The sequence below is a fragment of the Sturnus vulgaris genome, chromosome 20, assembly GCF_052056855.1.
Source record: "Sturnus vulgaris isolate bStuVul1 chromosome 20, bStuVul1.hap1, whole genome shotgun sequence".
Taxonomy (NCBI): Eukaryota; Metazoa; Chordata; class Aves; order Passeriformes; family Sturnidae; genus Sturnus; species Sturnus vulgaris.
The window spans coordinates 711,628-724,946 of NC_142262.1; the positions used below are offsets into that span (position 1 = coordinate 711,628).

The 13,319-nt window shown below is 52.1% G+C and overlaps 1 protein-coding gene across 4 annotated transcripts in view; it reads right to left on the reverse strand.

The window, feature by feature from the left end:
- The window catches only part of TBC1D16 (TBC1 domain family member 16), a 29,981-nt gene that overhangs the window by 9,986 nt on the left and 6,676 nt on the right, over positions 1–13,319 (reverse strand). For 3 of the 4 annotated variants that reach the window (XM_014887520.2, XM_014887518.2, XM_088176391.1), the window contains exon 3: positions 12,083–12,644. In XM_014887520.2, the coding sequence (XP_014743006.1) occupies positions 12,083–12,644 (562 nt within the window). The remainder of the gene's footprint in view (positions 1–12,082; positions 12,645–13,319) is intronic. The other variant, XM_014887521.2, reaches the window with a different exon arrangement.

The following is a 13,319-nucleotide window of genomic DNA, read 5'->3' on the forward strand; positions in this document are numbered from 1 at the left end:
CCTGTGCCACTGTCTGGGTGAGACCAAGGCTGGTTGACTCCAGCTAAAGGAGCAGCTTTGTGGCTCTCTGGGAAGTTCTGCTGCTCCGGGTTTTGGAAAGAAAGCAGCAAAGCAGAACTCACATTCAGGCCATTTAGGGGATGTGGCAATAGGGATCACACCACACATCCACACTCACTCCAGGTTAGAACCAGGATACCTTTGACCACAGGCACAGCTGTACACCATCCCCTGCCTTGGGAATTTTTCCATGAAGATTGTATTGGCCTTTATGAAAAATCGAGCATTACTTTCTGATAAAATGGCAAAATGTAACACTTTAAAAACGTTGAGTATCTAACATTAACACAAATATAACAAGAGTCCTGGTACAAGACACTTGGGCTGGACTGCCTGCTAGGAGCAGCTGGTATTTATGGAGCAACACTTCATAACAGCCACAGCTGGTTACACAGGATTTTCCTGGAAGAGATGACTCAAACTAACTCAAAGACCAAGCAGAGGCAACCCATTTTCTAAAATTCTTGCAAAGACGAGCTGGTCACTATGGCAAAGGGCTGCAGGATGGGTTGGTGTGAGGATCATGCAGGTCCTGGTCACAGAGGTCCACATGCCAGTTCTTCAAGAACATCATCTGAAACGACCAGCAGAAATGTCCAGAGAGCTGCCAAGAAATGAGTTACCAGCAGAGCCGGGCAGGGTGGCTTTGATGCTGGGCATTCTGCAGCTCCTCAGTGCAGCACAGCATTTCCAGCTGCAGCTCCCTGTGCTCCTAAACCCAAATGTGTCCCAGATGCAGCAGCTGCCAGCTGAGACCTGCGGGCACGGCCCTGGCACCGGGGGAAGCTCCGGAAATGCTTCTCCAAGACAAATGTTGACAGTTCCCGTCCAGCAGCGGCGACAGGCTCGCACACGCATCCCGCAGGCAAGGAACAGCCTTGTGCCAGGGGGCTCAGCCCTTGCAGGCTGCAAGGAGCACCAGGGGTGAGTAGAGTGCCTCAGCCTGTGCAGCCCGGGGAAATTCCGATGTTCTCACTGATGTGCAGGGGGAAATCTGAAAGAGACACCTGTGCCCTCCCTGGCCTGGTCAATGGACACAAATATTCACACTCAGGACAGATCAGAGACCTCGAGCTGGTGCTCACTGAGTCACCGGGGAAATTCGGAAAAAACCCGCACTGTGACTAAAATTACTTTTTCCTGTACGTATTGATTGAAAAAGAAAACCTGAAAATACTCTGATCTCCGGATTACTTTAAAATAAGATTTTAATACTGAGATCATTCTGTAGGTCAGTAACAACAAGCAGTATGATCACTGCTAATTTTCTGGGGTTTGAGGAGTCCTCTAACCAGGCACTCAAGATAGACAAATGCAGGGGAAGAGTTCATTGTCAGACTATTCTATCTGTTGGCTGAGGAATTTATCCCAGAGCACCCGGTAAAAGCAGGAGCTGAAGCACTGCAACGCAAATAGCCGGAGGAACATTCCAGAGAGACTTTGGGTTGTGGGATCCAGGAAAAACAGAGCACCAGCTAGTACACAGCACTGGTCAGCAAAACAACAAGTACAGTGGGCCACGGGAATAAAAGGGAGAGGGAAAAAAATCAAGGAGGATTAGAAAACCTGGATCAGGAAATTCCAGGCCATGTTCATGTGTTCAGTTCAAGGAGGTCATGGAGGGGCTGGAGGTGTCCAGGGCAGGGAATGGAGCTGGGAAGGGGCTGGAGCACCAGGAGAGGCTGAGGGAGCTGGGAAAGGCGCTCAGCCTGGACAAAAGGAGGCTCAGGGGGAACCTTCTCATTCCCTGACAGAAGAGTGGAGCCAGCTGGGGGTCGGGCTCTGCTGCCAGGAAACAAGGGACAGGACAGAAGGGAACAGCCTCAACTTGTGACAGGGCAGGGTCAGGTTGGATATTGGGGGAAAATTCTTCATGGAAGGGGCTGTCAGACACTGGCACAGCTGCCCAGGGCAGGGGTGGAGTCCCCACCCCTGGAGGGATTTAACAGCCCTGAGGATGGGGCACTTGGGCACGTGGGTCACTGGTGGCCCTGGCCACCAAGCCAAACGATTCTGTGATTCTGTGATTCCACTTCAGCTTTTTGGCCTCAGCCAAGTCCCACCACTCTTGTCTCAGAACACATCCCAGTCCTGCTGGAGAGCAAGACCAGGGGCTGATGTATTTTCCCCACTCAACAATCAAGTACAGCAGCCAACCATGTCCACATTCCTCGAGCCTTTGCAGCCCCAAGGGGCCACCACCCCCCTCCCAGCCCAGGGGACCTCTTGCACACCCGGCTCAGACACTGCAGGTGGGACACAACTCACTGTTCCAAAGCCCTGCAACACACCTACGGCACAGAGAGAGCTAAACCCAATTATTATTTCTGTTCCAGAGACCTGCCCTGATTACCTGGGAAGCCAATTTCAGCAACAAAGACCTAATAACTCATTTTACGATGTGACAAATATAATTACGGGAGAGAAAGGGGCTGAAGGCTGCAGCCATGATGTGGCAGTTACCCAAGCTGTCAGCGTGCACCACCTGATTCCCAGAGAGCCTCCTGCCAGAGCCAACCCTGCTGCTGGGCTGGCTCTCCATCACCCCTGCACTGACACAGGCTGTCACTAATAACAGCTCCCACAGCCCCAGCATTCCTGCACGCCGGCTTGGGACCATCATTTACAGACAATGAGTATCATCATAATGTATGAGCATCCATGTAATGGGAATTACATGCCCCTTTTCCTCCCCAGGGGTTAGCATTTCTCTGTTTCTCCACTGTTCCCCACAGGCACTGACCTTCTGGGTTCCTCTTCTTCCCAGCAAGGTGAAACAGCTCCTGGCAGCATCAGCTGCTAAGACAGACAGCTTCAAACAAATAATCCGCCAATAAAAGTTCAAAGCTACCCTGAAATTCCTAAAAATTTAGTGCAGTGGCTGTACAGAGTGAGATAATACTGAGTATCTGGAACTCAAATCCATTGTTCTGATAAAAAAAGTGTCCTTGAAAATATACATATATTATAGACTGAAACATGCTGAATTCAGTGACATGAAAGACATGCGAAAGAAACCAGATTGGTAATTTAGGATTAAAAAAGAGATGTTGAAAGGTCTCTGCTCGCTCTGCAGAGCAGGGCTGGAAGGACACTCACAGGACAGCACCAGCTTCCCATGGAGTGTGGCCTCACAGAGCCAGCCACGGACAGGGAAACTCTGCTGTCACACTCTGACCAGCACAGACGAGTAACCAGGTTAAGAATTGTGTTAAATCCACCCTGTGGCTGAAATCATTTGGAACTTGAAGTTTCTGTGCCTCAGGGAGCCCGAGCAGAATCGATTTCCACTGACCACGGTGACCAGGGAACAAGGTGTTGGACAGCCTGGATTTAGAAAGCCTAGCCAGGATTTCTAAAATTAAACGTCAAAACATCCTCATGTGGAAGCATTTCTATACATCTGCAAACACGTGGGAAACAAACCTAACAATTCCTCCTATTTGTCGGTGAAACCTGGGAAAAACTACTCAGGCTGTTACAGTACAAAGTACACGGATGTCAACATGGACTTTCCAAGAGCTTGTTCCACAGGCTTTCCATTGATCTGTTTGCTTTCAAAACATAAATTTCCCCACGTTGAACTGCACTAAATGCTATTTAGTAGCTAATTAACTTTCTGTGCTGAAAACCTCCTGTAATTGCACTTCTTTCACCTTTTTGAGCCCGTGTCCCCCGGGGAACCCAAGCTGTCCTACGGCATTTGTTCTGCTCATTTCTATCTCACAGGCACAAGTTCCTCGCTGACACCGGGCTGCCAATCACGGCGGCAGAGGTCACTGGAGACCAAATTAGGAGCACTCTGCCTCTGACAAACTTGCTTGGCTTAGCTTGTTGTAAAGGGAAAATAAACAGTTACGAAAAATAATTGTATCCTTTCAAGCAGGGCACCGGGAAGCAGATCCAAGCGCTTGTTGTCCAAGTCAGCGCATTGTTGTTAGTCACTCCTCGCATTCCTGTTATTAACAACATGCAAGGAACAGGCTGCTGACATCTGGACAGGGCTGGAGTCCCTCACCTCGGACCCAGCAGAGGGTCCGTGGCCGTGTTCAGGGACTGCACAGGCACCCTCTGACCTTGGGCTCAAACAGCGAGTTCACCGTCAGGGACGGGGCTGGGAATAACCAGCGGCTCTGCCAGCGCCAGCCTGACAAACAAACCACTGGAACACGGCGAGGGACTCGCGGAAACCCGATTATGCAGCTTTGCCTTCTGACGGGCGTAATTGGTTTGTCCTTGAGAAATAAAGATCAAACCGATTTGTTCTGCTTTACGGGGCTATTGCAATCCGTGTTCCCAACACCCTGCCCGCCTTCCCAGAGCTTCCCAGAGCTACCTGGCACAGGTGGAACACGCATCTCCACCCCAGGCCTTGGTGACCCCGAGAGGGGGGACAGCCTCACCACACTGGGGGCTTTGTTGCTCCTAATTCACCCCTCCAAGCCCTCGAGGCTGGAGGGGAAGCTGAGCGATTCCAGCCAGAAAGGGGGAATTGGAAAAACAGCCCCGTGTCCTCCAAGGGCTGCCCAGCAATGAGAGTTAAAGCAAAAGGGAAACAAAACAAACCCAGAGTTCCTGACTTAATTATTTCGAATGTAAATGATTAAGGCAAAAAAATAAGCAGAAGTTTGTAGTGAGCTAATGGGTGTTTTATTCTCTTTTCCCCGAAGTTTGGAATGTGATTCACATCTACCTCCAGCTAGCAGACAAACAATCTGCTCTCACAGCTGACACTTCCACACAGGTGTAGCTGCTCAGGTAAACCCAAGTGAGGTTTTTCTGTTTTTCTCTGTGACTTCCTGTTGCAGAGGTGGGGGGGCAGAATGAGCAGTTTGATGCTTAGAAATTAAATGCACACAGCTCCGAGCAGCCAAACACAACAAATCACTCAGAGCCGGATGGACATTGCTCAAGGATGCAAATGTTACCTTCAGTTTAAGGGAGGAAAATGTTCCAGAAGCTTGGTGGCGAATTTTTACAATCCATACGGAGAAGGGGCACCTCATGCCTGGGCTTACACTCATTAATAAATCAATCGAAATGCAACACTTAAAAAAAAAAAATTCCTTAGATGGAAAAAGTGATTTCTCAGCAAAGCCCGAAAAAGAATGTTTGCTTTTCAGCCCATTCCAGCTTGGAGAAGGAGACCTTTCTTCCCCATGTTTATTTTATTTTTAAAATCAATGGATTATTTTGCTTTTTTTCCTTTCAGTTCAATCCATGCAAAAATAAAATTCTCCCCTAATTATGCTAATTATAATCAAGCCTTCAAACCGCTGCTCCCTTGAAAGACCTGCCGATTACCTTTGTTCTTATATTCCTGGCTCTAAGCACCGAACTGGGAATTTCAGGGGGGACATTTTAGTGGCAAAGTTAGCCAACTGCCCAGACTCTGCTGCTGCCCCAGCGTGAGCTGAGCCAGCACCACCCAGGGAGGATTTCACTGTTTCCACAAGACAATGCGGATTTCCCAAGGGAAGAGCTTGCTTCAAGTAGCAGAAAAGGGAGAGGAAAGAGGAGCGCTGCCTAAAAGCATGTTCCAGAGTTATTGTAAATGCCTAATGCTGGGATAATTGCGAGGCCCGAGCCAAGGAGACAGAGGCCATGCAGATTTATTTGCATATACTGTGGTGCTTTGGAGGGGACATGCTCTTTATTTTGATTCACTTAACGCAATTCTTCCCTCACAAAGCTGTGGATACCTGCCAGTGCCATTTATCTCTGCTCTCCATTCAGATTTCTGGGCGTTGCGATTGTATAAATAAATAACAGAAGAAATGCAAGAAATATGCAGGGAAAAGGTGAAAGCAGCCCTGGGGAGAAGGACTGGGGGGTGCTGGTGGCCATGGCCCTGAGCCCCCCGGGCTGGGCTGGGCCCCACTGTGGGCAGCAGGGCAGGGGGGATCGTGCCCCTGTGCCCCCCAGGTGAGCCCCACCTGCAGAGCTGCCCCAGCACAGCAGGGACCTGGAGCTGCTGCACAGAGGCCAGAGGAGGCTCCAGGATGGGCAGGGCATGGAGCAGCTCTGCTGGGAGGAAAGGCTGGCACAGCTGGCATTGCTCACCTGCACTGGAGGAGCTCTGGGGGGAGCTCAGGACCAGGGCCTTGCAGGGCCTGGAAGAGCTGACAAGAAACCTGGAGACTATTGACAAGGGATGAGGGACAGGACAGAGGGGAGTGGTTTCAAACTGAGAGTAGATTTAGATCAGATATTAGGGAGAAATGCTTCCCTGGGAGGGTGGGCAGGCTCTGACACAGGGTGTCCAGAGCAGCTGCGGCTGCCCTGGATCCCTGGAAATGCCCAAGGCCAGGTTGGACGGGGCCTGGAGCGGCCTGGGACAGTGGCAGATGCCCGTGCCCAGGCAGGGGTGGCACAGGACGGGGTTTAATGTCCCTCGGCACCCGAACCATTGCAGGGCTCCGCATCTCCCGCCTTGGCCGCGCTGAGGGGAGGGGGGGGGCAGCACCGCTGGGCACAGCGCGCCCCCTGGCGGCCCCGCCGCGACACCGACCGGCCCCGGGCCCGGCCACGGCTCCGGCCACGGGCACGGCCCCGGGCACGGGCACGGGCACGGCTGAGGGCACGGGCACGGCTCCGGCCACGGGCACGGCTGAGGGCACGGCCACGGGCACGGCTCCGGCCACGGGCACGGCTGAGGGCACGGGCACGGGCACGGGCACGGGCACGGGCACGGGCACGGGCACGGGCACGGCTCCGGCCACGGCCACGGCTCAGGCCACGGGCACGGCTGAGGGCACGGGCACGGGCACGGGCACGGCTCAGGCCACGGGCACGGCTCAGGCCATAGCCACGGACACGGGCACGGTTACTGCCCTGGCTCCAGCCACAGTCATGGCCACGGTCACTGTCCCGGCTCAGGTCATGGTCAAGGCCACAGGCACCGGGACAGGGACAGGCACCGGCCATGGTCACAGCCATTGTCACAGTCACGGGCACAGGCCATGGTCACAGCCATGGTCACAGTCACAGGCCATGGTCACAGTCACACTCACAAGCACAGGCCATGGTCACACTCACAGCCATGGTCACACTCACAGGCACAGGCCATGGTCACAGCCATTGTCACAGTCACAGGCCATGGTCACAGTCACACTCACAAGCACAGGCCATGGTCACACTCACAGCCATGGTCACACTCACAGGCACAGGCCATAGTAGCGACCCACGGTCACAGGCCACAAAAAAGCCACGGCAGCCACAATCCACGGCTCCACAGAAAGCCACGGTGCCCTGCCCACGGAGCTGCGTGCCAAGCAGGAGTTCAGGCCTTCCCCACTGTCCTGGGCACATCTGAACCAGCCCAGTGCCCCTGGGGGGCAGAGGGGACCCCCCTGTCCCCTCCTCACTGCCCCTGCCTGGCCCTGGGATCTCCCTCCTGGGACCACCAGCTCTCACTCCCTCCCTGACATCCCAAATAAAGAGCTTCACAGACCCCCTTAGCCGCAATTCCTGATCCCAAGTTAGCTGTCACTATTTTCTTCCAATGAAATCTGGCAGCAACCCAACAGAGGGAAGAAACAAACCTGCTATAATTAATGTTCTTGCTGTTCAAATATTTATATAAAGCAAGATAGAGCCGTATGCCTCTGCAATCTCTTGGATCTGTCCAACCTTCTCAGCTCTGCAGTCAGGAACAACTTTAATTGATCAGGCAGTGCTGCTGATGGCTCAGGCCAGCTCCCCTTCCCAGTGCCCGGCTCCACACAGACCACGCCTGCCTTAGGGAAGCTTACCCTGACCCCACAAAGCAAACAGAAGGGATAAAGGACCATCCTTCTGATGGAAGAAAGTTTTGTGGATGTTTTTTCCCAGGCATGGGTTTGGGTACAAATGGAATGAGGAGCTTCACTGTCTTATAAGTGGCATCAGTTCAGGTAAGTCCTGGGGAGTTGAAGCCTGGACCAGGTACCCTCCTCGCTCTTCCCCAGGGCTGAAATCATTCAAAACTGAGATGCTGCAAGAAGTTACAAGAGATTTTGAAGTCTGTGACCAACTCCCCTGGTTCCAATTTAATCACTTCTGTTAAAACTGTGATGAATTCCCAATCTCTTGATGACTCCAGAGCTCCTGCCAGTTCACACTAATTTCAGCTCATTTCCCTTATAATTTTGTCTCCTGTTTTAGCTGCAGAGGTCGGAATGGCTCTCAGCCCTTCAGGTGAGCTGCCAAAACAAGATGATGCAATGCCTGCACTGCTCCCAGAGCAGCTCATTTACTGATGAGCTCCTGGGAAGCGACTTAACAACAGGATGTGCAACACATCCTTAAAAATTGCATCAGCTGCGACGCCAAAGGAGTTTTTGCCTGTGCTGTGAGCTTTGCCTGGGCTGTCTGTGATCGATCTGCCATATGAATTCATGTCTGCTGAAGAACCTGAGAACTCACCATCATCCAGCTCCATTATGACAGCGTTTCGTTATTTTTATTACTGGCTGCTAAAACGATCGATGTCTCATGAAAGATGTTTCCTTCCTGCATTGATTCCACCTTGACCACGTTGCTGCTGCTCATCCTTTCCAGCCTGAGCTGTGGGAGCACTGCTGGCCTCTGTCCCAGCACCTGTGGGGCTGCTCGTGGAGCTCCAGCCTCTGGCCAGATGTTGCCCCAAGTTCCACTCATACAATTCCAACACTGAGGCTCCTCAGTCCAAATTTTGACTGTTTTGGCCAACATCCCAAAGGTGAAGTGAGTGAATCTTCAGCACTGTTGTGACGCTTGTCAGATATCAGCAATCCCATGGAAACTCCTGTTATCCAGGGATCGCTCTGGCACAAACCAAACCAAACCCCACCCACAGAGCACTAAGTGCTTCCACAACTGACTGTATAGATCTGATGTCATGGGCAGTTCAATAACTCCAGCAGCATCAGTGGATGGGCATTACAGAGGTGTCAGATGCTGTTTGGTTGCCTGGATGTAACAAAAGCCTTTTAGTTTCAATTTACTGATGGGGAAAATGGAAGCAGAGGAATTTCCCAGGGCAGCAGCGAGCCAGAGCTGGGCACAGAGAGCAGCTGCCCTGAACTTGTGTCCTTCAGGCCACAAGACAAACATTTCCTGACAGCCAACAAACAACGAGGACAGGGGAGGGAAGGCACAGAATGGAATGATTTTATTTCCAGAATCCCTCCTTTTCCACAGAAACACAGACCCTGGCAAAGCTGCCACCAATGCAGGCACTCCCCACACCAGCTGCCTCCTGCAGGAGCCACGTGCTGGGAGCACTGAGGAGTCCCCAGAGTTAAGAAGGACACAAAGCCCAGGACAGAAAGGCCACCTTTCCTTGAGGGATGAGGGCACCCTGCAGCAGTGTGCCAGGCTGGTCTAAAGAGAGAAGCAAGAGTGTTCATGCTGGTGCTGGGACACTCCCATTGCTCCCAGCCCAAGGAATTGTGTAAATGGGAGGAGGATGCATCCATCACTGCATGGGATCCCTGGCAGCCTGTCAAGCTGAGAAGCAAAGAGGAAAAAAACAATGGATATGTTTTTATTTCCTTATGTTCTACCAGTGACTTACAACTGACTTATTCGTTGTGCAACTCCAGGGCTCCCTCCCTCCCTCCTCCTCCTGTCCTTGTCCTGCACACACTGCACTGTCTGTGGCTCCCTCATGCCCAGGTGGCCAGGCCACCTCCTCAGGGACACTCCAAGAGGCAGAAGGGACTCGTGACTCCTGGTCACACACAGATTCTGCCAAGCAGCTCGCCGAGCCCCTGATCTCATCTGAGCCAAGTGTACATCCCAATTCTTCCACAGTGACCCATTTCTCCATTTCTGAGGATATCTAATCTCACAGGAAGCTGGCTGGACTGAAATGCAACATACTCCTTCAGCTTCTGCAACAACCACAGGGAAGAGCAGAGCTGTCTGTGCAGCAACTCCCCAGCGCAGAGGAAACAACCAGAAACAGTCGTTCCTCCTGGCAGAGAGGAGGTGGGGACTGGGAGGTGGGGAGGGAAGAGAGCTCAAACAATCTGCCAGCAGCACAAACTTTGTTCCCACTCCAATTCTGGCTCAGAAGGGAAGCAGTCAGCAGAAAAACCCAAACCAAAACAAACCCTTAAGAAACAAGGAAGCTGTTCTCATGTTTGTAGTGACTTCTAAAACAGCATCTCCTGTCCCCCAAAATGCTGAGATGAAAGCAGGAAATATGAGAAACTTTTTGACCAGACTTTTGCAAAGGATTCTATGCAAAATCTCCCACTCAACAGCTTGTAAGATCCTGCAGATTCCATGGAAGGCGGCTCAATGGGGAAGAACAAATTGGCACAAAAACCACACACACTGGACAAAATCCTTTCAAGTCAAAAGTCCCAAACAACAAAAGCTCTGTTTTATTAATCTGCTGCCAATTATGAGTGTCACGTGCACTGTGTGAAGCTTCAGACTGGCACCACAGGAGTTAAAAAAGAAGAAAAAAGAGCGAAACCAAGCAGGCCCCTGAGCTGTGTGTGCAGAGCTGGCTCTGCCTGGCTGGAGCTGTCTGGGCTCCAGCAGCAGTGAGGAAAAGCCGGCAGAGGGCAGGGAAATGCCACAGGAATTCACAGACAAGGCACAGAAGATGCAACAAACCATATTTCCTTCCTTTCCTGACACTATTTGCAGCTCAGAGCAGAAGTGTTGCAGCACAGTTAAACCACAACACTCCTGACTCACTGGACGCTGCCTGGGACCCTCCTGCACCAGCTCCTCGTGGGAGCAATCCAAGCCCACAGCATTCCTGGGACAGCACGTGGGCTGTGGCCCAGCCAGCACTGGGGTTTCCCCAGGATGAGCTCAGCCTCCTGGTTTTCAGCAGCCACGATGTTATTCTGAACATGCTCTTCCCACTTCCAAACACTACAGTGGGGTAATAACACCTTCTAGAGCCCTGAGCTTCACAATGCCTCTGTGAGGACAGAAGATGCCAGGACAGGCTCCTTTCACTCGTGTTTCTCTCACCCACTGATCTGGCAAAGGCTGGACTTTATTACTTGGGATGGGATGGAATGGGATGGGATGGGACAGCCACCACTCACCCCACTGCACAGGTGCTGCAGAGCTAAAGCCCAGCAAATCCCAGGCACATCCTGAGTGCAAAGCCGATACAAAGTCTGACATCACCTCACAGAAGGGTTTAAAATATCCAGAGAGAATTGAATCCATTAGGGTATTTCCTCACAAACCTCGTTCTTACTGGCATTCTCTGGGCTTGAGATTAGCCCGTAAATAGAGGCAAAATCTGTCAGTGCAGTCTGTGCATTGCTGACAGGCACAAAGGAGAACTCCTTTCTCCTCATTTCAGGTGTAGTTTCAAAGTTGAGCTGTAGTCTAAAAATCAGCCCCATGGTGCTTCAGGAAGGCAGCACATCCATCCTCCCTGAGATGGAAACAAGTAACACACCAACAGGGCAGGGCCCAGAAGGTCAGAACCACAGGGTATGCAACCAGGGAGCTGTACAGGTGTGCTCCTGCTCGGTATTCCCTTGCCAAGGTGCCCTACTTCCCCGTGTGGAGTTCACTGCAGGTGACACCGAGAAGCACTGACTGAACCACCCAGGTTAGACATGCAAGAATGAATATTTATCCGTGTGAAGTGGGACCACGTTGTGAAAAGCAGCAAAACAAGCTCCCACACGCAGGTTTCGTGTCAGCACAGGGCCCGGAGAGGTGCCCATGGCTCAGGAAGTCAGCCAGGCCCTTTGATGTGGCTCTGCACGAGAAGCAGCAAGCTCAGATCCTCAGCAGAGCCAATTAGGCCAACAAAGGACCCGTTTAATTTAGCAACGCTGCTTCCAGGGCTCAAGACAGTTCACCTGAAAGAGTATACACAGACCTGGATGTTTGGGGTCAGGATTCAGTGAGCAGAAGCAGAACTGGCTGACAGTTTCCTGTAAATTCCATAGGAGTCTGAAGCAAGACAGGACATTGAGCTCAATTCCACCGTGAAGTTTCTCAACTTCCTTCAGCATGTCCAGGCTCAGCACCCAGCACCCAGAAACCAGAGAAAGGATGCACTCACCTGCTTTCACTGTCCAGGAACACCGAGCTGCTGCTTTTCCCCAGGGCTTCACTGATGGGAGAGAGGCAGAAGGGGGAAGAGAAGGCATCAGAATCAGAGTCAAAAGTGCTGTCCCTGCTCACATCATCAGCAGACAGCTCCAAGGAGCCCTCGTCCTCCCTGCAGTCCAGGCCCTCCTCCGTGCCCTCCGACCTGTTGTGCTCCTCCTGGGAGCTGACTGTGGACAGGGTCCCCGAGTCGCTGCGGGGCGGCTGCGGGGACGGGCGGGCGCCGCTCTGCGACAGCTTCTCCCCATCCCTCGCGAGCTGTGACACCGCCAGCACCTCGTCCCCCCGCAGGGTCAGAGCCCCCCTGTGCTCCGGGGGGGACGGGGGCCGGGCTGTGGCCGAGCCCTGGCCGTGGCGGCCGCGCTTTCGGGGCGCTTTGCGCACGGGGGAGCTCTCGGGGGTGATGTAGCGCAGCGCTTCCTCATCCTGCCGCTGGATGCGCGAGTTGGGCACCCAGGCCAGGATCAGCGTGGTGCCCAGCAGCTCGTCCTTCTCCATGTACAAGCACAGGTAGCCTGAGAGAGAGCACAGCAGCACCAGGTGTGACACGCAGCTCTAAGGGAACTGCATAACCCTGACATTTCCCTTTCCTCCCATCTCTCCATCCCCGGAAATGTTCAAGGCCAAGCTGGATGGGGCTCTGAGCAACCTGGTTTGGTGAAAGTTGCTCCTGCCCATGGCAGGGAGGATCTTTAGAGTCTTCCTTTTACCCTTCCAGGAGATGATCTTTAAAGGTTTCTCCTAACCCAAACCATTCCGTGATTTCTCCTGCTTCACTACCACTACACGTGGGCAAAACAAACCCTTTCATTTACCAGGACAGAATTGTGGAGTTGCTCAGCATTATTCAATATTTGCAAATCATTTCAAGTCTGCATGTGGCCTTTGAACAGCCTGAATTCCTCTGGCCTAACTGAACAGAGAAATGACATGCAAATACTTGGACTTCCTGGACAGATTTACTAATCAAGAGTAAATTATAAAATATGTTCCCACATGAAAAAGTTCTACTGTTTCTTAGTTAAACAGTTTCAAGTGCCAGGTGAACATGGATTTCTCAAGAATATTTACCTTAGTGTAGCTAAAGGGTTACAGTTTTTATGGGAAGCCAATGGAAAAAGAAGTCACCCACACCAAAAGGAAAGCAAGGATCAGTGTTTAGAGAATAATTCATTTTGTGAAGCTAAGCC